We start from the raw sequence: 26,517 nt of genomic DNA on the forward strand, positions 1-26,517 counted from the left end.
CCAAGTTAGAATAGTAGTAGTTGGCTCATCATTCTTGTAAGGAAAAACTGTGTTCTATGAAAAAGGCAGCTAGTTTGGCTTGCAAGTCTGAACATTTGCACAAGTGCTTTCCGTCGAGTAAGCTTCATTCTTGAGTATACAGTAGACATGGCTTATGTGTAATTCTTATCTTGCCACACAAAATATTAGCCTTGTATTCAGGGTCAGGAGCTGAAAAATCTAAAACTTTTTGCTGTTTCATAAAGGACATTCATTTTAAAAATTTTTTATTTTAGAGAGAGAGTGCGTGTGTGAATGGGGTAGGGGAGAGAGAGTGAGCGCGCACGCAAGAATCTCAACCAGGTTCCACGTTCAGCACGGAGCCTGACACGGGGCTCAGTCCCATGACCCTGGGATCGTGACCCATGCAGAAATCAAGAGTTGGACCCTCAACCAACTGAACGACCCAGGCACCCCATTAAGGACATTCTCAAGTGAAACTGGTTTCTTTTGTTTTTTCTTTCTTCTTTTTTCCTTTTCTTTTTTTTTCTTTTGAGAACTCTGAGCGCGTGGTGGCAAAGAATACCAGGAATGGTACCACACTTTGGTGTGGCAGCCCCCGTTCATGTTTATGAGGCATCAGGATCTTTACCTACCACTGCTTCTGCATTACCAGTGCCAACAGTATTGTTAGAAGAATAATTTTGACCTCTCACCTTCCTAAAAGGGTGCCCGGAACCCCCACAGGTCTGCAGAGCACATTTAGGTGATGTAGTCATGCGGCGCCCTGTTCCCTGCCCTTCCTCTTGTCTTTTGAAACCCACCACAGGGCTAGATCCCTTCCTTCTCCCCTTTGTGCATACTGCGTTCTAGTCCAGTAGACTGTATTTTGTGTCACCCCTTCTTTGAACTTTTGCTTTTATCTCTGCCCAGAATGTTCTTGCTCTTGTCACCTTGTCTTAAAATCCTGTTTTTCTTCACATGCCAGCTCAAGTTTTTTCTCCTGTGATTTCTATTCTCAGATGATAATGATCTTTACCTCTAAACTCTCTCCCTAACACTTTGCTCCACATCTCCCTTAGGGCACACGTAGCTTATTTTTGAGGTTTCATTTGTGGAATGGGGAATCTTCTAATAGCAGATGACTTAGAACCAGTGACCGTCTTACTCATCTCTCAGTACTTTACAGTGCTTGAATTTAGTTAATTATTGCAGAGTGAGCAAAATCATTTATTCTGCAAACCTTGGGTTGCCCTTGTACGCCAAGAATGGTCGTGAGCATTGTGGATGCAGCGGCAAGCAAGGCTGACCTGTTCCTGCCCTCGTGGGGCCGACTTTGTGCTTGCAGCTCACTCATTCTGCCTTTCTGGAGCTGAAAGTGAGTGTTAAGTCCACCGATTTCTGGTACCTTTGAGATTTATGTGGGCTAGAGAAGCCTTTGGGAAGCATCGTTCAGTCAGAGAAACTGCTCTGCATCAGTCCTTACTAACCAGTTAATTCAGGGAGAGAACTGCAAACATGAGGAGAAACTCTAAAGGCTTCACAGGAAACTGAATTTATAGTCTTAATTTTTTATAGCCAAGTATTACATGCCATGGCCCATAAACTTGTATTTCTTTTTTGCCAGAGTTCCATTTGGTCATATTAGTTACTCAATGAAGGAGGGAGGAGTCTTGTGGATGGAATGTGTATGGACTGTGGCACTGTTTTCTACATGCAGCTTCTGTCCATCTTATGTTTCTGTGGCTGATAGGATTCTAGGAAAGATGTATTTAGTGTCTATCTGTGTGAGAAGGGTTTTATTTTAAACCGTGGGGCTTTTTGTTTCCTCTTTTCCTCTTTTAGGCATTGACCAAGGATCCCCAGGATTACCCTGATAAGAAAAGCCTACCTCATGTACATGTTGCCCTCTGGATAAATTCTCAAGGAGGCAGAAAGGTGAAAGCTGGAGATACCGTGTCGTATGTCATCTGTCAGGTAAAATTGTAGTAATTAATAAGACTCCCAGACCTCTTAACCTATAGTAAACTTCAGATCACCACAGTGTCTTACTTCGTGTTCTTCCAAACAATTGGTCCTGTAAAGAGATGGGTTAGTCTGGTTGGTTTTATAATATTTGAAGCCTTAGAGGTATGAGGTATGTTATTAAAATTTTCCTAAAGCATTTAAGACCAGTGTCCTGGTTCACTTGAAATTACCTTGGTGAGACAGATGCATGGCAGTGGTTGCTGTTTCACCCCTAAATTGACTTGAGTGATAATGTGTGTAAGTTTGGTCACATGTCCAGCAGGAGTCTGTTATTCCTTTTGCCATAGTTTCCATTAGGAATACTGTCAGGATAAGAGAGCGGATGCATGTTTCCCTAGCCTGTGTTCGAATAGTCCCTTGAAAAAAGTGTGAAGTACTTGGTAATATGGAGAAAAGTGATGGATCCTAAAAACATTCCTTAGGAAGAAAACACAAATTATCTAACCACTTTGGGGTCTTTTCTTTTCTTTTTTTTTTTTTTTAAATTTTTTTTTTTTTTTTTAACATTTATTCCTTTCTTGAAAGACAGAGAGAGACAGTGTGAGCAGGGGACGGGCAGAGAGAGAGGGAGACACAGAATCCGAAGCAGGCTCCAGGCTCTGAGCTGTCAGCACAGAGCCCGATGGGGTCTTTTCTTTATTGTGAGTGGCGGTGGCCTAGAACCCACCTCCTTGCCTTCTCCCTCTTCCATGAGGCACCTCTGAGGAACCTCTAACCCCTCTGGAACACAAGTTTATACCACTAACCAGTTTCTTTGGAGAGGAGCATGCCTTTAACAGGGATGGGGAAAGATGGTAGGACAGAAGAGTAGTTTTTTTCTTTGAACACACTTAACTCCAGTTGGAGCAAAGGGGAGGTCTCATCTCTTTCTCCTATTAAAAAAAAAGTCACAGCCTCTATCCAAATTCTTTAAAATTAATTGTGGTGTGGTATACTTATCAAAAGGCATAAGTCATCTGTGTAAGACTTTGTTTTTAATTAATTATTGCGTTCTGTCATTACAGTGGAAAAAACGAGATAAGCCTTGAACTTCATTGCATTATGATTGATCTTTGTCAAACTACAGTCAGTGTGTTTTTAAAACATAGAGTCTTCTCAGAATTTAAAAATTAGCTGCTAATATCTGCTCGGTATCACAGATGACGTACATAACAAATGATTTAAGTACATGGACAGGAATCAGCACTTGACTCTGTCTCCCTCCTAGGGTTACCCTTGATTAAGAACTGTTACAGAAAGCCAATTCCTGCAGGAAAATATTTCCATAAATGTCTGACTCGCTCAATCCCTTAATGTGCTTTGCATATTGCCTCTGACAAGTCTCATCTCAAAAAAACAATTTTCATATTATGCAAATAAAGATTTTGATAAATAGGCTAGTTTTGTTTCACTTACGATTTCACATACATGGAAAAGCTCTTCGATTATTAGTGACAGGAGCAGATGGCAATGCAGCTTTGAAAATCATATAGGTTCTGGGAAATGACATCTAATAATGAAATCCAGCCAAAATTATGTTTTGGCTAAACCTGGAGTGGAGATGTGTGGTAGTGTGATCGATGTATTTAGAAGTCCGGGTTATGTTCCTTGATGTCTAGATATTAGGTCTTAAGCTTGCTTTTTCTCGGGTCTTACCGAGCTAGAAAAGCTGAAAAAATGCTGACGCTGATATAGTGCGATAAATCCATTTTGATGTATTGTCAATATTTCCCCCATCCACTGGTGCTGGGCCTTAACTTACTTGTTAAAACTACAGTTCATGTTTCTTTTTATGAAGTCTTCTCATTGTATCCCAGGAAAAGCTGCAGGACTTGCATTTGCCTCTGTCCCCTGGCAGCGGGGCAAGCCCGCTTTGAGGATGTTTGTGAGCCAGAGTTGCCTACCTTTTTTGCTTTTAAGGACTCACACTATTCTGTTTCCAAACACAACCATCTATTTAGAATCTCTTTTTGATATTTTGAAGAGTACTTTACTGCTCTAAGCAAAGGTGTCCTCTGCAAATAGTCTGTCTCCTAGACAGGTTCCATTTTGTTTAAAATTTCTAATTAAAATTCGACTATAGTACTCTATTGATAATTTACTCAGACTATAAATTCAGATGAGTTCAGAGAGTAATGTTTTTGGTGTCTGATTTATATTGTAGTTTGTCGACTTGTAAAGCCTACATGAATTATTTGCTGAGATCTTAACTTCCACTTAATGGTTAAGTTTTAAATCCTTAATTATTTAACTTTCATTAGACATAATTTCCATAAGGCATGCCTTTAACATAATTGTTTTAAGGGGCCCCCTTGTACATCCATTTAAATAACTTTTTTCCATTAGTTTCCTTCTAAAGATGACAACATAGTTTTGAATGAATTGATTGCACCTGGTTGTCTCTGTGAAGTATGTACTTTGTGAACTTTGTGAATTACTACGTAGGCACTTAATGCAAGACGAACATTGCTTGTTAGTCAGTTTTTAAAGCATATGCCGTGTGTTACTGCATATACCGTGGGATCTTGCTAGGTTGGAGAATTAGGTCTGTGAGGGATATATCTTATGTCACGGCCTGAATGTTTTTCCAACACAACATAGCAAAACCTGTCTTACCAATTCTTTTGAATTTAGTCATGTTTGGGCTCAGATTTTTTAAATACAGCAAGAACTATGATTGGATTGGGGCACCTGGGTGGCTCAGTCAGTGAAGCATCTGATCCTTGTTATCAACTCAGGTCTTGATCTCAGGGTTGTGACTTCAAGCTCCCCGCATTGGGCTCCGTGCTAGAAAAGAAAAAAAAAAGAAATCTATTTGTGTCAGTGTGAAAACTGGTCTTTTGTGTGGTTATTTAAAATAAAAACTTTCTCAACTTGAGGATATGCTTAGAAATTTTCAACTGCTTTTTTAAAAACTTGCCTTACTCTGAGAATATCTTCTAATATATTGGAAAGTAACTCACGTGCCTTCAAAAAAAAATTTGCCTCTACAATTTGATTTTTATTTACCATTAAAAAGTAGCTAACATTGTTGTAATCTTAAGAACAGACTAGATTTTTTTTGTTCATTTATTTATTTTGAGAGAGAGAGAGAGAGAGAGAGAGCACGAGCAGGGGGAGGGGCAGAGAGACGGAGGGAGGGAGAGAATCCCAAGCAGACTCCGTGTTGTCAGCACACAGCCCGATGCAGGGCTCAATCTCACAAACCACGAGATCATGACCTGAGCCAAAACTAGGAGCTGGATGTTTAACCAATTGAGCCACCTAGGCGCCCGAAGGACAGACAAGTTTAAAAAAAAAAAAATAGAATTCTCTAAATTAATCAAGTTTCAGGTGTGTGTTAACAAAGTCAGTCTCAATACAGGTGTGGTGCATAGAGACGCTGCCCAGGGATTTTTCACACCGTTTTTGTCCTTAACCGTCATCTTACCCTCCTCTCATGATTCAGACTTCTCAAAGGGCAGCAATTAAAGTTGATGAATTCTGCCTAATTTGTTTTTACCATGTTGTGAACTCCTGAAAAATAACTAAATGGCAAGTTTGCTTTCTTTCTAGGTGTTTCATTATATCCCAGACCAGGTAGGACCTAGTTGATAAATATCTCCGTTTGTTTCCCTCAGGAGCCTTGCCAGATAAAGAGGCCTCTGCCTCCAGTCTGGTGAAGACAGTGGCATGCAAGTAGCCTCTTCTTGGGTTGGGTTCTGAGAAGGGGCTGAGTGTAGCAGGAATGAAAGAATGGGGTTCATGTTATCTATTTGGCAGAGCAGCTGAGCATTGTGAATAGTTAAAATTGACTAGTCTGATGGGGCGCCTGGGTGGCTCAGTCTGTTCAGCGGCCAACTTCGGCTCAGGTCATGATCTCACAGTGTGTGAGTTTGAGCCCCACGTCAGGCTCTTGTGCTGGCACCTCGGAGCCTGCTTCGGATTCTTTGTCTCTCTCTCTCTCTCTCTGCCCCTCCCCCCTCGCCCTCTGTCTCTCTCTCCAAAATAAATAAACATTTAAAAAAATTGACTAGTCTGAATGTAAAATTCTGTTGTTGACAAGAGGAGGTATGGAGCAAATTGTTGGATGACTTGTAGAGTCACAGATGTTGGTGACCTCACCCACAGGGCTGTAGATCAATTATATAGAATTCCACGGCTTTTTATAAAGAGGAAACCTTTGAGGGGCCCCTGGGTGGCTCAGTTCCTTAAGAGTCCGACTTCAGCTCCTGGTATGATTTCACGGTTCGTGGGTCCAAGCCCCACACCGGGTTCTCTGCTGTCAGCACAGAGCCTGCCTCAGATCCTCTGTCTCCCTCTCTCTCTGCCCCTCCCAGCTCTTGGTCTCTCTGTCTCCCAAAAACAAATCAGTAAACGTTTTTTTTTTTTTTTTTAAGACCCTTTGAAAAGATACTCTCTGACCCATCTTTATTTCCTTGAGGAGAGCCATGTAAACAGTACAAAATGGCATGCCCTTCATTCCACCGGCCAGATATTTTGCTTCTAGAGCATTGCCATTCCACCAAGATAGCTCATTAATTTTATTCCTATGATATCTTCTATATGAGTCACTACTCTGTGGGTTTCATACTCCTTTCTTGACCGCTTGCTCATTTGTTTCTCGATACATATAGCTCCTCAAAGAAAATATTACCCCTGGGGGGGCCTTTAAGATGAGATTATGACTAGAATCCTTGCATGAAGGGATTGTATTCACATGGTAAAAGGACCACACATGCCTTTTCTCATTACTCCTAAAAGGCCTTTCTGGCTAGATTGATAGTTAGCAAGTCTTCTCAGTGTGCTTCTGTGATATGGCAGGTGGAATTATTTAATCTAGTCATGCCATCTTGTTGGTTTCATGTTTCAACAAAAAATAGAACACAACACATGCTGGATTTACATTCTTGGACAGTGGGTGACATGTTTTCCTTGATCTTCCTACTCTTAGATACATATGAAATGTTCACCATTAGGTCAAAAGGACTTCTTGGTGTTTGTAATTGAATACATAAAATTTGAATTGTTGTCCCTCTTTGTGGCCAGGCAAGTATGTGTGATTGAATTTCTTAACAGCTACCTGTGCCGTGTCCTTTTGTAGGATGGGTCAAACCTCAGTGCGAGTCAGAGGGCCTATGCACCCGAGCAGCTACAGAAACAGGACAATTTAACCATTGACACCCAGTACTACCTGGCTCAGCAGATCCACCCGGTCGTGGCTCGGATCTGTGAGCCAATAGACGGAATCGATGCTGTCCTCATTGCAACGTGGTTAGGTAAGTGTCCCCAGCTCACATAGCCTCTTACCCGGCTGCCTATACCAGCAGCCATGGTCCTCCCTCAACTGTTGCAAGCCTTGTTTATCGGCACGGTATGTGTCGAGCACTTCTTTGTTTATAGTTGGGTATTTATTTTTGTGGTTGGTTGATTACTGTCTGTCTCCCTTCATAGGCTGGGGAGCCCACATATTTGCTCCCTCTGTAGCCACATGCCTGCTCCACAGTAGGCACTCAGTCAGTAAATGTCGAGGGAAGAGAGGGAAGGCAGGAGAAGGGAGGAGGAGAAGATTGTAGGCATAGTTCCAGTGTCTGAGCTTAGGTTGTCCTAGCTTTAATCGGTGAACTTCTATTAATAAGGAGATTGATGGTATTGTGATGGGTGGTTTATCTTGTCTCTATCTCTAAATGTATTTTTGTATAAAGTGAGAGTACACAGCTTTTTTTAAAGAGTAAGAGTAAGAGTAAAAAGTTTAATTTTTAGTATACAATTCCCTGTGAGTATCCTACTCTCACTTTATTTTAAATTCTTTGAAAACCAGACTTGCTGTTACCTTCTAGGAATGAGCTGATTCCTAATTTGTCATCATCCCAGGAGGTATTGGTCAACCCCAAAACTTCTGTGTTTTGACTTTTTCCTGTGTCACCAGACTGTCATCTCTTGCTTACAGATGCATTTCGTTACTTGCTCTGACTTCATTTCTAGATGGCCAGCATGGAAAGGGTTACAGTGCTTTAAGATGTCTACTCTCTTTCCCATTGTCCGCAAAGATGAGTATTTTTAGAATACTGCCTAATAAAGTCCTTAGATGACGCCTCGCAATCTGTAAGTGAGGTCCAGGTGCCACTGACATCTCACAGTTGTAGACTCTAACTTTGGAGCTCCAACCTGTATTTTTAGCCTTATTTCTTAATCGGTATACTTAGGGTCCCCTTAATGTGGCATTGCTCATTCTGTCCCTACTTCATGGAAAATTCTCCCCCTCTTCTCATTGAAATGTCTGACTTAAGACATGGGTGTTGACATCATAGGGACTTGGGTGTCCATGCTGGTTCTGTGTTTCACAAGCTCTGTGGCTTTCACAAGCCTCCAAACCTTGTTCAAAGCCTTGGTTTCTGGAATCGTAAGGCGGAGTTGCTCTGAGGGGGCAATAGGCTGATGCACGGGTGAACCTCTGCCCGGGCCTGGAGCAGAGAGGGTGCTGTTAGCAGCCACGCCCTGCGCTCCTGCCCGGCCTCTGCGTAAATGTGTCCACGGCCTCTCCAGTCCCTAAGGTTTATACGTAGTTAGTGCTCACTCTGCATGTGTGGACCCGGATGTGTGCCATCCTGCCCCTGGTGAGCATTTTCCTGAGCTGCTGCCTGCTAGCCCTGACTCCACTCTTCTGCCAGTGTCTGCTCTGGAAGTGGAAACTTATTTTTGACCTTTGCCTAAGCAGAACATAATTAGGATGATAAAATCTGCTACCCAAATCGTCATATAATGTGTTCTCAGAGTTGAATTGTATTTGATGATGTTTATAAATCCTCAGCTGGGAGGAGGGGCATCGAAGCGCACAGTAGTTGTTAGCTTCCTTCTTTCTCATCTCCGCATTGGGTGCTGCTGTGTCGGATACCGTACTAAGTACTTTGTATATGTTATCTCATTTAATCTTTGCAAGAACCTCATGAGGGTGTGTTGTATTCGCTCCATTTTACAGAGAAGGAATCAGAGGCTCAGAGAGGTAACTAACTCGGTCTTGTCACATAGCTAGTAAGGGGACTGGCTGCGTTTGGATGGGACGCAGCTCTCTGTGAACTCCAAAGCTCTTCACCGCTGCACCACCCTCTACTACCTGTTCTTAGCTCTGAGAGGCGATGACACAGCTCTTCAAGCAGGAGTGGAGTGGTGTGGATGTGAAGGCACAGGAATTTCATCTTCATGCGCCCTCCTCTCCCTGTTGCACCCACCAGTGAACATTCCCAGTAAAAACCCCCTAAGAAGAACCAGTTTTTGAAAGAGTAGGGCTCCCAGTTTTTCCATTTGTACCACCTCACCAAGAACCTATTCTAGAGGCTAATTGCTATCCTTTCCTTCCCTGGTGTGAAATTTCCCAGCGGCCCGGCACTGAGCAGGAGTAGATGGATGAAGTGTCCCCCTGCCCCGGCCCCTAGTGACACATAGTCAGCACCGAGCCTCGAGGGAAGGGTGCTGGAGCCTGCGTGGTGGGTAACCCGATACCCGCTCGTGCATCTCAGTACTCGTCCCAGAGGGACCCAGAAGGATTTTGTCGGTTCTGGGGTCATATTTAAGGTAGTTCTAAGTTAAACAGTGGACACATTTTGACTTGCTTAAAGACAGACTTGATCCTAATTGCCACTGCCCTGTGGTCACAGGCTCTGCCTTATGAATCCAGTTTTCGCAAATCATTTTCCAAGCCGGTAGCCCCGTGGGTCCTGTCTGCAGAGGGTTCGTGTTATTACTGACCAGGCTCACTGTGCGCCCGGAGCCCTCCGTACTTGGGCACAGCTCCACCCAGCCTCCACCTCTCCTAGCCCATCACCCGCCACCTCTTGGTGCCAGGTAGCCACTCAGAGCTACTGGGAAGATCTGTGTCTTTGGTTCCCAAGGAGCTGCTGCGACTCCCCCTTTTTATCTTCCAGTGTTTATCTTGTGCCGCTTGGCAGTGGGTCTTCGGCCGAGGGCCTGTGAAGTTGTCTCCATTGTGCTATCCCCTCGTCCTGTGCTCGTCCTCTGCTCCCACGGCAGCTCCTGTCGTTACCGGCGCTGTCCGCGTCTCTGCCGGTATTAGTGAGAAACCCCCAGTCCTTTCTCTCTCCCTCTTTGCCCATAGGAGGTCCACGTGCATGAAGTGCAGGACTGCAAATGTCGTGGACCATGAAGGTCTGTAGAAAACGTGGAAGCTCCCCAGACGGCTCTGTGCCCGCCTTTGCTCCCTGCCCTCTGCAGGAGCCATGTTCTGGTCTGCATCCTTTATCCCTCCCCCGCCCCCCCAGAGAAAAATCAGGATGGCTGTTTTTCACTAGGGGATTAGAGGCCCCTGTTACCAGTTCTCCCTTAGCCTGTGGTTTTAGGGCGGAGGAGAGTGGAGGAGGTGGGGAGGTGGGGGGAAAGTAAGAGGAGTGTAAGGGGGTGCATGGTTTCTAAGAGGTGCAAGCCGTAGGCATAAAATTACTGTAATTTGTTTTTAAAATTCTAAATCTGTTTTCTTTATATGAAAAAAAACTACAGTTCGTGAACTGACAATGTTAAATAAGTTGAAGTGTACAAATGTGTACATAAAATACAGGCTCTCCAACTGCCTAATCACAGACATAAAATAACTCTCTTGCTTTTAATGTAGTTTTTATCTTTGATTAATGAAATGTATTACAGTGTTGAAACTTCAGTGAAGTTTGATACTTTGTCCTTTTAGTTAGTACAAAGAAATCAGGAATAATGGCATAATTTCATTTATGAAAATTATTAAGTTCATGATTTTTTATTTTTAAGACTCTTTTGTGGAGAGCAAGTATATTTTTCCACCACCTTTTTCTTTTTCTATTGCTTTTATACTGCTTTCCTTGAAATGAAAGGCAAGCATCAAGTGTTGGTTTTATCCTGTGGCTTCACTTTGGAAATTCTCCGACTATTTCTCCCTGTCAAGATACCTCCTGAGGTCTGTCTGCTGGCATGTTGCATGGCCAGGTGTTCTGTATAGGAAGGCCATTTTAGTGCAAAGGAGAGAGGATAGTCTATTAGATGAGTGAATGAATAAGTGTGTTGAAATGAAAGAGAATAATTTGTTCTCTCTAATAACTAATGGTCCTCATTATCCCACAGTAAAATATGTATCATTTTTCTGAAACCCATGCAAGATTATTGCTATTGGGCTTAAATAAAGCGAAATTTTACTCTTTTCCATCTGTGAACAGAAAAAAATATAGTCTTACTCTTCTTACACAATAGCCCTATGGGAAACGTGGCCACGAAAACTTAGAACTCTTAGCTTTTGTTCTCCAGACCATAGGTTTTTTTTCCTCTTGTTCTAATGAAATCCCTCCATAGTCTGTAGAGGAAATATTCACAGTATGCTCCAACATCCACATAGTCTTCTGTACCTAAGAAAACAGGCCAGTGATAAGAATAGTCTAAAGCTCATCCTTGAATTTCATCTTTTAATAAATTTATATTTCATGCATACAAGTACTTAGAATTATGTAATATCTTTCCTCTAATGAGCAATAATTTGTATAATAACCGTCAAGTACATTTCTTCATGGCCATTGATCAAATTGCAGGCATGTGCCTGTCTGGGCAGTTTTGTCGTTTGTCCTGAGAGACTATAGATATTTGAAGAATGAGAATTTAGAATTTAATCTCTGAAAGTAGTGTTTAAAACAAGGCAACATGGTTAACCCAGTATGTTCCTGGATTCACTTGGAAAGTAAAAATTCCCTTTTAAAAAAATGGCCCCATATCCCACACAGGTTACAGAAGGTAGTTTTTGTTCATAGATAGGGTCCAATAACACCCAAGAAATGAGTGCAACAGCAGGCCAAGCAACGTCAGGGGTGCCTTTGACAGGCCTACAAAAGATGGGGGTGGGGTGGATAAAGTATAGGTGGTTGCGAGTAGAATGATGTCACCAGCAGGTGCCTCGGGTATCACTTTGTTGATCTAAGACTCTTGCCTTTTTTCACGATCAAGCTCTTAGAAGAACATACATATGTGACCATCATTTGCAAATCTTAAATATTTCCTATAACATAATTAATAAAATTTAAACAGTAAGATCGCACCAAAGGCAAAGTAGGTTATTATCTTGTCTGCTGATAAGAACCACCTCTTCTGGGATGGAGCGCCATTCCACCGTGTCACCAGTGGGTCATGCTCCCAGCCTACCTGTGCATTCATTGGATACTTGAATGTTGAAGCCTGCTGGGCTCAGCGTCATAATGGGCACCGTGAGGGATACGAGGATGAGTAGGCCATGGCTCCTTTACTCACATTATAGCCCGGGCCATTTTGTCCATTTCACCATGGTAGGGAAGACTAGTGGACAGCACAGTGCATGTCCCAAGACAGGTAAAATAAAGGATTATAGGCATTCAGGGGAAGCACAGACCACTTGTAGCTTGGGCCACTAGAGAAGAGTTGATGAAGGTCTTGGCATTTGGCATTATGGGCTGTGCTTTGGAGAGGCCAGTGTGGACTCGAGATTGGTTGCCTGTTCCCACCTCTCATTAGTTCTTCCAGCCCATTGCTGAATGGCAGTGGCCCCGACCTGCACGGCAGTGACCCGTGCCATCTCAGCCACTCCACATGGCACATGAGGGCCCGCAGTGACACTGCTCACCTAAGTCAAACAAAGATCCCTGGGAACTTGGAGCCAAACTCTGAAGCATGTTTAGAATATTTGCTGGGACTGGTATTCTGGCTTTGTAATACTTGGAGTGTCCAGAGGAAGACGGGACTTTCTCTAATTTAGAAGTTAGGTCAATTTAAAAAAACTTTTTAACTTTATTAAAGAGTAATTGACAAATATAATTAAATGTATTCAAAGTGTACAAAGTGATGATTTTATATACATAGACATTGTAGAATGATTACCAAGATCAAGAGAATTAACACATCCATCACCTCATGTAGTTTCCGTAGTTAACTTTTTTCGATGTGGTGAGAACACTTAAGATATATTTTCAGCAGCTTTCACGTATATAGTGCAGTATTATTAACTACAGCTTGAGTTTTTTAAAAAGATGCATCATTTAAAAATTTTTTTAGTGTTTATTTATTTTTTGAGAGAGAACTTGTGAGCAGGGTAGGGGCAGAGAGAGAGGGAGACACAGAATCCGAAGCGGGCTCTGAGCTGTCAGCACAGAGCCCAACGCAGGGCTCAAACCCACGAACCATGAGATCATGACCTGAGCTGAAGTTGGACACTTAACCGACCGAGCCACCCGGGTGCCCCAAAAAGATGCATCATTTTAAAATGATACTTACCAATACTGTATAGCCTACAGAAAAATGACTAAGACGTGATAAATGAGAACAGCTGAACATAGCATTAAACTTTATTAAAACTATATTAAGTCTACATACATGAATAAGAGGAAAGGGTAAAGGTGGTAAATTATAGTTTCCTTATTGAAAAAGTAATATTAAAAATAAGACAGTTTTTACAAAATCAGAAGGAAAAAATGGTTAAACAATTACTAATTTCTAAAAGGTTTGCCTAGGGACCTCTGGCCTGGCTGTCCTACACCCCACCCCCCAAAATATTTACCAACATAGCTGGGGAGGAGAGGTTTTTGTTGTAGGAGCAGCAATCCTTGGTCTGTTATTTTGTGCTATTGTATTTTGCAAATATTTTTTTCAGCATACACTTACCATCTTGTCTCAGGTTTAAATATAAGAAAGAAAATAGAAACACTTCTAGAGGTACACATCTCATTAAGTTAAAATTCACATTTAGAGCTATCATCAAGGGCATTAAAACAGTTGAGTGAGGTCATGAGGGTGCTGCACATCAGGATTTTTTTCCACTTAAAATTTTGGGGATTATCTTTGCAGGACATTAAAAATCTTGCGGGTTTATTTGACCCAAAGGTTTGGATATTATTTTTTACAAAATGCTTTCCACTTGTCTTATTGTTGCCGTGAAAGGCAGTTTCAGGTCTGCCACTTGCAGTTGTTGATCTTGAAATTGGATCTTTAGAATTCTTAAAATGTTTTATTATGGAAAATTCTAAACGTGTTCAGTAGTAGAGAAAATGGCCTAAGAATCCCCCAGGTGCTCGTGACCCAGCTTTAGCACTCTGCAACTGTGGACAATCTTGCTCCTCTTTTCCACCTACTCCGATTATTTTGAAGTGAATTCTAGGCACCATATAATTTTACCTGTAAATATTATATCTTACATTTCTAAAAGATAAGGATTCCCCCTTTTCAGCATAACAACAATATTATCACTAGTAAAAAAGAGAAAAAAAGCTCACAGTTGCTTCATTCCATCAAACATCCAATAAGTGTTTGTATTCCCTAGTTGTATTAAGGATACACTTCTTTTAAAAAGTTCCATGTTTCAGAGGCGCCTGGGTGGCTCAGTTGGTTGAGTGTCTGACTCTTGATTTCGGCTCAGGTCATGATCTCACTGTTCGTGGGACCGAGTCCTGCATTGGGCTCTTCTAACGGTGCAGACCCTACTTGATATATTCTCTCTCTCCCTCTCTCTCCTTCCCTCTCCCTCTCTCTCCTTCCCTCTCCCTCTCTCTCCTTCCCTCTCCCTCTCTCTCCTTCCCTCTCCCTCTCTCTCCTTCCCTCTCCCTCTCTCTCCTTCCCTCTCCCTCTCTCTCCTTCCCTCTCCCTCTCTCTCCTTCCCTCTCCCTCTCTCTCCTTCCCTCTCCCTCTCTCTCCTTCCCTCTCCCTCTCTCTCCTTCCCTCTCCCTCTCTCTCCTTCCCTCTCCCTCTCTCTCCTTCCCTCTCCCTCTCTCTCCTTCCCTCTCCCTCTCTCTCCTTCCCTCTCCCTCTCTCTCCTTCCCTCTCCCTCTCTCTCCTTCCCTCTCCCTCTCTCTCCTTCCCTCTCCCTCTCTCTCCTTCCCTCTCCCTCTCTCTCCCTCCCTCTCCCTCCCTCTCCCTCCCTCTCCCTCCCTCCCCCTCCCTCCCCCTCCCTCCCCCTCCCTCCCCCTCCCCCTCCCCCCCTCCCCCTCTCCCTCCTTCCCCCCCTCTCCTTCCCTCTCCCTCCTTCCTTCCCTCTCTCTCTGTGTCCCCATCCCTCTCTCCTCTCCCTCCCTTTCTCTCCTGCTGCCCCTCTCCCCAACTCATGTGCTCATTCTCTCTCTCTTTCAAAAATAAATAAACTTTAAAAAAGATAAAAACCTTCTTGTTTGAATTGGAATGTAATAGTCCATATGGCAGTTAATCTCTCTTTTTTCTTTCTTTCTTTCTTTTTTTTTTTTTTTTTGCAACCATCCAATTTACTTGTTAAGAAACATGGGGTTTTTGTCCTATAGAATTTCTCTTATTCTGGAGTTTGCTGAATGCATCCTACTGGTATCTTTTAACATGTTCCTCTCTCTCCTGTATTTCCTGTAAAGTGGTAGTTAGAGCTAAAGACTTGATCATATTTCAGTTCAATTTCTTTCAGTTTTTGCTAATACTGCTTCCTAGGTGATGGTGTGTGCATCTATGAGATTAGAACCCAACATAGGCATATCATAAATATTTAGTACTCATTCTCTCAACCCTTTTCGACCTGAATTTTCTAATAGTATAACATATATTCAGAAAAGCACACAAAACCTAACTGAACAGCGTAGTCAGCCCTGAGCTCAAGAAACATATATTATTACATCCTCAGAAGAAGCCCCCTCGTGGCACCTCCTAGAAACTGTCTTCTACTCTCTCCAGGAAATTCTTATCCTGATTTCTGACATCGTAGATGAGTTTTTCTCGTTCTTTGGACGTGACATAAATTGTGTCTTTGCTCTTTGTATCTGGCTACTTTCACTCAATATTACGTTTTTTAGCTTCGTCCGTGTGGTTGTACTTCGTTCCTGTGTAGTATTGCACTGTATGCACTGTATGAATATACCACACTCGTTTCGGTGCATTTGAGGGTTGTTTCCACAACTGGGCCATTATGAATAGTGCTGTATTGAGCATTCTTGCACATGTCTTCTCTTGAACACTTGCATGTGTTTCTGTTGGGTATATACTTAGGAGAATTGCTAGGTCATGGGAGGCCTCATATATGTTCGGCTTTAGTAGGTACTACTAACTTTCCAAAGTGGTTCAACTAATGTACACTCCCTGCTCTCAGTGTATAAGTGCCCCACATTCTTACCAATACTTGGTGTTGTGTGTTTTCTCCATTTAATGTGGTGGTCTAACATCGTGATCTTAATTTGCTTTTCTTTGATGACAAATGAAATTGAGCACCTGTTCACATGCTTATTGTCCATTTGACTATCTCCTTTTTGTGGGGTTCCTGGTGAGGTGTTTGTATACTTTTCTGTTGGGTTGTCTTTTTCTTACTGATTTGCAGGCATTATATGTTCTCAATATGAGTCCTTTGGAAATATACGTCACAAACCTCTCCTGTTTGGCATATGGTTTCTTTCAAGTATAACATACATACAGTGAGATGCTACTGTCTTAAGAGTCTCATATATTCTGTTGATCAAGACACAGAACTTTTCCATCACCCAGAACGTTGCCTTGTTTTCCTTCCCAGTCATCATCCCTCCTCACAAAAGAAACCAATCACCTGATTTGTCTTACCCTTGGCTAGTTTTACCTGTTTCAGAATTTTATATAAATGATCTTCTATAATGTATACTTACTGTGTTCAGCAGCTTTCACTTAGCAGAGTAGTTTGGAGATTTACCCATCTTGTGTATAGCATCATGCATTCTTGTTTCATTGCTGAGTAGTATTCCGTGTTAGATTACACAAGTTTATTTTTTCATTCTCCTATCAGTGGACATCTTGATTGTTTCCAGTTTCTGGTTATTTTGAATAAAGCTGCTGTGAAATTTCTTGTATAAGGCTTTTTATGGATGTAGCATTTACCTTTTAAAAATTCATTTATTTTTTCATTACTCATACTAAATACTCAGTTTGTGTATTATTCTCTAAGAAGTCCAGATACATGAACGCTTGGATTTGTGCAAAACATAAATGATGTATTTCCTAAAAGGGATTTTTAGGAAACAGTTTTACAGCAGAATTCTATTATTAGCAACTTCAGTAATTATTACCAACACCTGCTTAGGCATATCAGTTTCTCACTTTACCCATTTGGAGTTTTATTTATAAGGATTTTTTCCTTCTTCCTCGCTTGTATGGACACACATAATTGGCTTTACCTTAGTTATTTGCATTTGTGCTAATAGAGACCTTGTCTTTTGGAAGAAGAAAATTACTTGGGCCAATGCTTCAGCCTCTCAACTAAATGCCTTGACTTCAGAAGAGTTTTAAATACTCCTTGGAAATGGGGCAGGTGAACATTCTTAAAAGCAGGTATAGCTTACAATGTTTAGAAAGTATAGTGGTAGGAAAATTAATTTTGTGCTACATGTCATGTTGGAGGTGTGTGTGCTTAAGAATATGGTGATCTTAAGTAAAAAACAGCACTGCTGCACTCATCCACCCCAGTGCCTGTGATGTTAACTTTCTATAAATACTTTTTGAAACATGAGAGCTTTGATCTTGTTGCCAAAATAATGTGAGATCCTATAAATTGTCTAATTATAAATGACAGAATTTTAATTTCATTTCACTTTCCCTTTTGTCCTCCCCATCCCGCCCCCCCCCCCAAGAAAAATGGTGTGACTGTATCACTGCGAGTCACGGGATTGAATAAAAGCACACATCATTTCTGCTTGTTGCAGGGAGAACCATGGCTGTTCTTCCCCCACATAACTCATGAGACCCAAGTAGGTTATTCTTTCCTTTACTCTGAACTGGACCAGATGTTTGAACCTGTCAGAAGCTAGGCTAATAAAAGTGGAAGTTCCTTTTCTCAAATAGAGCCTGAAGTTTGTTTCTTCAAGTCACTTGTTCTGTGAAAGCTCTCAGAATAGATGAGGAATTCGGAAATCAGTTTTGCATCTCTTCCTCAAAGACGAATATGATTACTTAATGTATGGCGAGCAATTTAATATTAATTACACTGTGTATATGACACCTTTGATCATAAAGGTTTTGCTTTAATGTCATTTCTAACAAAAGTGTTGCATTTTGGAGGGACCGTAATTATAAATGCAGTTCCATGTAGCAGCTCTGTTTTGCACATTTTAAAATTCAGAACCTACCTCTAGGTGGCAGCACCAGATACTTTTTTTTTCCTGTTTCACATCAGCCTCCATGAGTTACGGTATAAGCAGTAAAACTTTTAAGTCTCCTGAAACTTTGAAATAAGTTGCTTGTTGACAATTCTGTGAGGATTTGGAGAAATTAATCCATATGTTGATTAAGTTTGGGGCTTGTTGAAGCCTAGATTTTGACCTTTAAAAGAAAGATTCCAGCATCAGTGATCCTCATTTTTTAACATGACATGTTTTCATAATAAGATTTAATTTAGCCGTCTCTAATTTGCCTGTTGAACTTAAAGTTGTCCACTCAAGAAAATCACTTTTTTATGACATTTTTATATCCAAGTAACTTCTACAAGGATCATTATACACCTACTATGTTAAGGTAATTACCGTGTCCTCTCCTTTTACATTTTTAAAACATAGCAATGTTCTCTGACCAAGAATGCTGAGATGAAGCCCCTTCTCTTGAAAAAAGTCAGCATGGGAATAAATCTGAAGTAATTAGCCATGCCACTTGGCTTTGTTATTGCCACGGGGAGATAAGGAATTGGACATTTAAAGTAGAGATTTCAGGGCGCCTTGGTGGCTCAGGCGGTTGAGCGTCCCACTCTTAGTATCGGCTCAGGTCACTAGCCCAGGTCATGGGATTGAGTCCCGCATCGGGTTCCATGCTGAGCGTGAGCCTGTTTGGGATTCTCTTTCCCTCTGCCACTCTCCCCGACTCGTGCATGCTCTCAATCTCTTTCTAAAATTAAGTTAAATTAAATGAAGCCTAGGGAGACCTTTCCCTGCTTCCTTGCTGCAGGTTGGCCGTTTCTGTGCATGTGCGAGACCAATGTTGTTTCATTCCTTGATTTTTGGATTGTGAAAGAAGCCTGCTGTTGAGAAAACCTGGCTTTATTGTTTTTCCTTTTCCTTTCTTTTTGAATAGTATTGGTCTGAGAAATTGATACATGATGATACCATGAGAGAAAAGGTGAAGTTCCTTTCTCGTATTTGTTGATGAAAGCAAGAGTTTATGTGAATACATTTGGATTCACAAATAGAGTGTAAGGAATTTACAACAGTTACCATTCAGTTCAGAGAAGAAATGGCCTCATTCCCAGGCATCGTCTTTCATTTTCTGTGCTCCTCCTTGTCTTTAAATGGCAAGGTATATCTTCCCTCACTCTTCACTAATTTGCTGTTTTTCTTAGGGGTTAATTTGTAAAATAAAAAATGTATGGTGAGTCTTGGGGCCAAGTGACCTAGGTTACAGTAATTGATGTCACTAACCAAGAATACTTTTTCAAGTGTTCTTTAAATTTTTTAATGTTTATTTATTTTTGAGAGAGAGACAGACAGACATACAGAATGTGAGTGGGGAAGGGGTAGAGAGAGGGAGACACAGAATCCGAAAGCAGGCTCCAGGCTCTGAACTGTCAGCACAGAGCCCGACATGGTGCTTGAACTCACGAGCTGCGAGATCATGACCTGAGCCAAAGTCGGACACTTAACTGACTGAGACACCCAGGTGCCCCTCAAGTTGTTTTTAATGTGTACTCTTTGTTTTTATTGTACAATCAGGTTAGGAAATGCTCATTTTGATGAATTCCTACACAGAACAGCTGTTAACTTGCTATGCAGCATGAACATGTGTTCCGTATATTTTTCCAAATACATAATCTTGAGTGAATATTGTCTAGATTAAATGATGTTCATCCACTATTTTAATTTTTCATTCATACGATATTTATTGAGTGATAGGCACATGATAGGCATCACCGAAAGGGGTTTGTCCTCTAATGTCTGATTTTAAACTTCAAAAGTGCCTGGTCAGTGACACTTCCTCCGTTTCATAGGTGAGAAAATTGAGACTCAAAGTCCCCGTCTTACTGTTCTTTGTTCAGCGCCTCTTCACTGTGTCAGTCAGCCTCAAGTGTAGATGACACTTGAAAACTGACCAAGTAGGATTTAGGATCTTGTCATTGAGTTCTGAATACATCTGTTTGATTATCTACCTATGCAGCAGCTGTTGATAGAGTGAAAACAGTTTTCAGATATTTTTCAGTATTTCAACTTTTTGCTCAGTGACTTTTATATTTCTTATTTACCTTTGTGCTAAAATAAAGACGATAGCTTTCCTTGAATTTCTAAAAAACCTAGAATTCTTAGGGATTGCTAAAGGGTGATTTCAAGAAAATATTTTAGGATGCGGTGTGTATTAATTACCTTTAAGGGTAAATCCAAATAGTAGATTTTGACAGATATGCTTTGACCCAAGGGAAATTAAATTGGCCTAAAAATGTTTCTTTTCTTTAAATAGTTTGTGGAAACTGGGTAGCATAAACTATACATCAATTGAGTTCTTGTATCATTTTGATTGAAACACGGAAGGTATATTTTGTTTCAAGATTGTTGGGAACGTCTTGGCCTATAGAATGCGTAGATCCATTGTTTTTGCACATATTTTAAATTTCTGAATTCAGAACACCAAAAACCCGTGTCGCGTTTTGTCTCAGATGCTGCTACTGAATTTTAACCACTGAATTAGATTGCACCCTACATGCTGTTAACTACTGAGCCAAGATGGAATCGACCACTGCATCGAAATCAGGGTTAGCACTTGTGTCTGCACTTGAAGGAGTTGTAATAGCATAGAACTTGTTTTCCTTAATGGGACTTTTATTCTCTATTTCAGTCTTAATGGTGATACTTTGATTTTAAGAGATTTTCTTAATAACAGTGCACATTTATTTGAGATTCTCACTGGAACTTTAAGAAGATAGGAAAACCATCCTGTAGAAGTAGTTGCTTCTGAACCCAAACGTCTGGGGGCATATCTGCACTGTGTTAGTGCAGTTTACTTGTTTTATCTAATAAAGTAATTTTTTGTAAAGAGAGAAGTCAGTTGTCCACGTGATGTGAGCCTTTGTCTTGAGTTCACATGGTTGCGTATGTGTGTGCAGGAACTTAAAATCATTCCTTTGTGGGTTTTCTTCTTTGGGGTCTTTTTTGTGTACAGGAATTGAAATAATTGTTCCTTTCTAAATTTGTTCCTTTTTTTTCTTTTAACCTTAATAGGACTCGACTCCACCCAGTTTAGAGTTCATCATTACCATAAAGATGAGGAGAATGATGCCCTACTTGGTGGCCCAGCACAGCTCACAGATGAGGAGAAATACAGGGACTGTGAAAGATTCAAATGTCCGTGCCCCACGTGTGGGACAGAGAATATTTACGATAGTGTCTTCGATGGTTCGGTTAGTTGTTTCTTGCTGTTTCTTTTTTTCATTTTGTTAACCAACTAGCATAGAGGCCTTTCCTCCCCACTATATATACGAAAGGCGGGGCGGGAGGGGGAATGTTGCTTTCATGTGCTTAAAGAATTTTACCATCATCTGAATTCTGCCTTCACAACCTCATTTCTGCTTGAGAACTCTTAGTAGAATGTGCTTAAATATTGTTTTTGGCTTCGCTAGAGTACTTGTTTGGCCTTGGTTTTTAAATGGAATCTCTTAAAAATTCTAAAGTATCTTAAAGTATTTTTTATTGTAATTCCTTAATCAGTAACCTGTAATTCCCCAGCCCCAGCCCCAATTTATTAAGACTTAGAGCAATATTTGCCTTTATCTTAAATCAAGTTAATGGGAACTAAGTGTTTTTGGAAAATTTTTGTTTATCTTTACACATCCCACTTGCCTCCTTTTTGACAAAGGTACCCTGATTATCTTTTCTGCTGTCTTTGCATGTCAGGCATTGAAAAAGTCACAGGGAGACATTCCTCTCAAGAAGTACTGCCAAAAAATGTATCATTGACCTTGGATCAGAACTTGAAACTTAGCCAATTTACTTGATTCAACTGCAGTGTTATACATGTACTAGCCATGGCAAATGAGTAGGCAGCAGAACTGTGTAAAACCTTGAAACTGAAAGAAAATACATCCTTTATCTAAATTAAAAGTAATTATTTTAAGTTAATTTGGACAAACAGCAGATGTTTTGCATTTTTTTGAATCAAAACAAAGCAGTCTTTGGAAGCAAGTGCAAGGAAGAGGCAGACACAGATCAGCAATACTTGCTAAATCCTTGAGTTTTGCTTCATTACAGCTGTAAATAAGATAGTTAATTGCATGGAGGCTTGACGACTTGCAGATGGGCTAGCTGTGGAAGAGCCGATGTCAAGCTCTAAAATCTCTTCCACCTGGAATTGCTTAGCGTGGCGGGTAGGGTTATGTACCAGATTGGAGCAGGAAACCAAGATGTTTAAGTATCAAGAAGGAAAACACATGCTCCAGAAACCCCAACAGTTTTCCTATATATTATATTTGCTTTGTTTTTGTTTAAAACAAAACAAAACAAGACGTTTTCTGTAACTGCTAATAGTTAATTCTTTCACATTTCTTCTTCTTGCCTTCCGTTCCCCCAAATATTTGTCATTTGAGGGGGTGGTAGAGAGGGAGGATTACAGAAATTTTAGGTGTTCTAAGCTGACAGTAAGTGATTGCTTTCCATTGCAGTCCTTAATTTTTAGGCTTTCATCTTAAAATTAAGTTGCCAATGTGAAAGCAAACTAATGTCATCAGTGCACTTGCCTTCAGATTTGGGATGAATAAGCACACATTTAAAACTTTGATCAATATCTCTAAGAAGAACGTTTATTTCCAATAGTGTGACCTCACTGGCATTTTCAGAGGGAAAATTATTTTATCCGTAAAGTCTATCATTTATTGAACGTACAAAAAAGAGATTTCAGGGTTTTCCCTTCACCTGTGTGTATTCCGTTATCATGGTGGCAAAAAAGCAGGAGGTTCTTGTGACTCAGGGGATCTTTGAGAGGACAGTAGTTGAGAAAACAGGATTAAAAATTCACCAATAAAATAAATTTATGGATATTGTACACCAGGACACGTGTTAGCTTTTAAGCACAAAAAAACCTTCTCTGGCCTTACAGTAACCTTTTGTGTATTTGTTCTGACTTCTGTAGGGAACTGATATAGAACCCAGCTTGTATCGTTGCAGTAACATCGATTGTAAGGCTTCACCTTTGACCTTTATGGTACAGCTGAGCAACAAATTGATCATGGACATTAGACGTTGCATTAAAAAATACTATGAAGTAAGTATCCACAATGAGTTTCTTACATATGCAACTTACTTAGGTTTGGTACTTCTTTTAAAATAAAACAGTGTGATTTTGTATTACTGGTTTTTTTATGAAACTAAAATTTTGAGATGACTTTGCAGAAAAAGTACTTGATTTTCTGTGGAACATTACATTTCTGTCACTAATGAGCAGTATTTTAAATAATGAATGTTTGCTTTCAGGAAAAATGAGAATATAATCAGGAAGTGTTTTAGTTTATTGTTACCTAAGTAAGACTAAATTAAATGGCCACTCAGATCTTTGGCCAGAGGACAAAAAAATCAGTATTGCCTGTCTTTGGCAAGTAGAATCATAACATCATGTTTGGTTATTTTAATAACTGTCTCCTAGCTAAGACTTCATGTTTATGTGGTAATCTACACCATTTCATAGCTGTGTTGTCCAAGGAAATCAAAATAAACATATTTTAACTTTGAATGCAATCTGGCATTTTAAAGAGAATGGCTAATTTTTATAAACGTATCGTAAGAATGCTAGAGGAGTGAGCTATCTGCATTAGAAAGGCTTTTTTTTTTTTAATTTTTGGTTTTAACAGTTCATAGGAATGAGGTTTTTTGGTCATCTAGAAATTTCTGTTATGTGAAAGCTCAGTGTAACTTTATTTAAAGAAGCTACATTGGCAAGGCATTTCCAAAAAATGCTCAGATTCTGTTAGGTAAGACCCATGACTTCATCAGTATCATCCTTTACTTTCTACTTGTGTTTGTTAACATATAATACAGCATTTTCTTCTTTAAAATTGAACTCATGAAATGAAAATTGATTATTAGGTCATTAGGATGAAGAGTAGAAACATAGAGTGGAAGTGTTGTAATTTTGGAGTAGAATAATTTGTATTTGTCAAAAATACCCAAGTAGGTTTGTGTGAAGGTATTTTTAAAATAATAATTATGACTACATTTTGGGAAATCTGAAACATTTTAGTGAATAATCCTGTGCCACACTTAATGAACAGTTGGATGGGAATAAAGGTTATCTGTGGGTTCACATTCCTCAGTAGATGAAATGTTCAGCACATGTAATGTTAGGCCTTTATTTAGCATGAAGAGCCAAAATCAAAACTATTCATCTCCTCATTTACAGACCTCGTTGAGCAGAGCATGATTCTTGACTCTAGGGAAGAATTCTGAGCTTTCTTTCCGTGTTTAGTCTATCAAAATCTTTACCATGGAAATGTTAATACTAGAAGAAACTCATCTCTTGCCTCCCCTAAGAAAGGACAATCTGTTTTGACTAAGTTGAGAATATACAGAAAAGGAATCTTCTATATAGTTAGCAACCTGCTCTCACAGAAAGATCGATTTCTAACTGAATTGTATGGCTGGTGGTGGTGGTGGTCGTGGTAGGTATATGAATATTTTCCAAGCTAAATAACTTATATAGGCATCCAGACTTTTAACCCAACGTTTCTGTAGTTTTTGTATTTGCTTTAATTGTCTTGTCTATCAGCCATCTCAACAACAAATAACAGTTTCCCTCTAGTTAAGTGCCCACTTGATTGATTTTTCTAAGGGATGTCTAATTAAAATACCCAAATAATCACTCCCGAAGTTGAAGATTGATACGACTGTCCTCAAAATTAGGAACGTATTTCTCTACTTGCTGATCTTAGTCATATGTAATTGCATGGGAGAGAAAGAAATCCATTTATTCGTTCTTTTTATGGCCCCATGCTGAACTAATGTCTTAAATAGTCTCATGATTAGAGCTTTTATACAGAATGCTCAAACACCTCTAGATTCTACTTCACTGTAGACTGTTCTCTTTTTCCTGTCCCCACACTTAAAGGAACTTCTGCTGATGTAGGGACGTGGTGTTGAGTTGCTTTTGTTATTCTGCCTCACGTGCTACTGATGACAGTTCAGTGTGATATATGGTAGCGGTGGCCATCCAGCTGGAGATTAATAACTGTACTGGAGACAAGGATATTGGTAATAAGTACTGAGATAAAGTGACTGTTTTCTGAAGCTAATGACCAAAAAGGTTTCTTCCTGTTTCACAAGTTAAATACTACCACTGCACATAAAAGTTGTCCATGGACTGAGAACAAGAGTCCATATTGTTTTTCATTTTTGTCTTAGAATCACTGTAGGGGGAGTACAATCTACATTAAGAAAGGAAGCCATCTCCATAGGTAAGGAGCTTTAGGAAGACAGTGGAAGAGTGTGGTACTTGACCAAATGCTACCTGCCCAGGAACATAGTTCTAGGTTATCAAGAAATCAGGTTGTCAAAAACAAAGGGACAGAAGTCAGGGTAACAATATATGCTTCTGAATCACTTTTCAAAAAAATACATCACATACCCTGTTAGTTTCTGTCGTGAATAAATGGTGCTGACCGAATAAATGTGTAACAAACATTAAAAATTCTGCATATCCGAGAATCTATATCATTTAATGTCTTAGTATCGTTTACTTCCGTGGAGAATTTCTCTTCACCACATAGCAGTGATTATATCCCTCGAACTCTTATTTCCTAGGACATTTACATTTCAGTGTACATTAGAAATACAAAAAGCGTCAAGTAAGAATATTAAATACATTAATTGCCTAGGAGGAAAACAACTCTAGTGCTTTATCCCAGGACCTGATGGAAACATTGAAAGACTTGGAGGTATCACAGAAAGCTCTAATTCACAGTTTATTTTGTGCCCTGGTCCTTGTTGGTTCCTCTATACAAAGTTAAAATTGAACTGGTATTTTTTTGAAAATCACAAAAAGCCCATTTAAAGACGATATCTCTGAGCTTTTAAGGATGTTTTTGAAAGACTCAATTTTACAGTGAAAAATTGATATGTGTTTCCTCTCCCCTTAAATTCTGCTCCAGAAGAGCAAATACATACATGCGCGCGTACGCGCGCGCGCGCGCACACACACACACACGCACACGCACATAAAGGGAGAGAAACACTAGCTAATCTAAATTGGGAAATGAAGAGGGCTTTTTTTAAGCATGAAAATTTCATCATCTTGTCAGCTGGCAGAATGCCTGCTGTGTGGATTCACAAAGGCTAAGAATTACACTTTCATGAAATTTTCCTCACTAACTGCCCTGGTTAATTTGAAAGATAACCCACTGTTCGAATTCATTCCTCAGTTGGGCGGTGCAGGTTTTATCTTTGATCTGACAAAGCATTTGTGTTAATCGTTTTGGCCCTCCACTAGACACTCTTGGGATTGTGCTTTTACAATAAATGTGTCTGTGATAGCTCTTTAGTCTATTATACTTACAATAGATCCATAGAACTGGTAATTAATTCTCCACTGCTTTGGAAATGGGAAGAATAGGTGTAGCTCTGTCAAGTGCTGCCGGGAAGTTTGTTT

At 40.3% G+C, this 26,517-nt stretch overlaps 1 protein-coding gene across 2 annotated transcripts in view; it reads left to right on the forward strand.

The window, feature by feature from the left end:
• The window catches only part of POLA1 (DNA polymerase alpha 1, catalytic subunit), a 300,131-nt gene that overhangs the window by 127,295 nt on the left and 146,319 nt on the right, over positions 1–26,517 (forward strand). For both annotated transcript variants that reach the window (XM_007087856.3, XM_042974042.1), the window contains exons 31-34: positions 1,825–1,956; positions 7,070–7,244; positions 21,111–21,289; positions 23,014–23,145. In XM_007087856.3, the coding sequence (XP_007087918.2) occupies positions 1,825–1,956; positions 7,070–7,244; positions 21,111–21,289; positions 23,014–23,145 (618 nt within the window). The remainder of the gene's footprint in view (positions 1–1,824; positions 1,957–7,069; positions 7,245–21,110; positions 21,290–23,013; positions 23,146–26,517) is intronic.

Source organism: Panthera tigris, chromosome X, assembly GCF_018350195.1.
Source record: "Panthera tigris isolate Pti1 chromosome X, P.tigris_Pti1_mat1.1, whole genome shotgun sequence".
Lineage (NCBI taxonomy): Eukaryota > Metazoa > Chordata > Mammalia > Carnivora > Felidae > Panthera > Panthera tigris.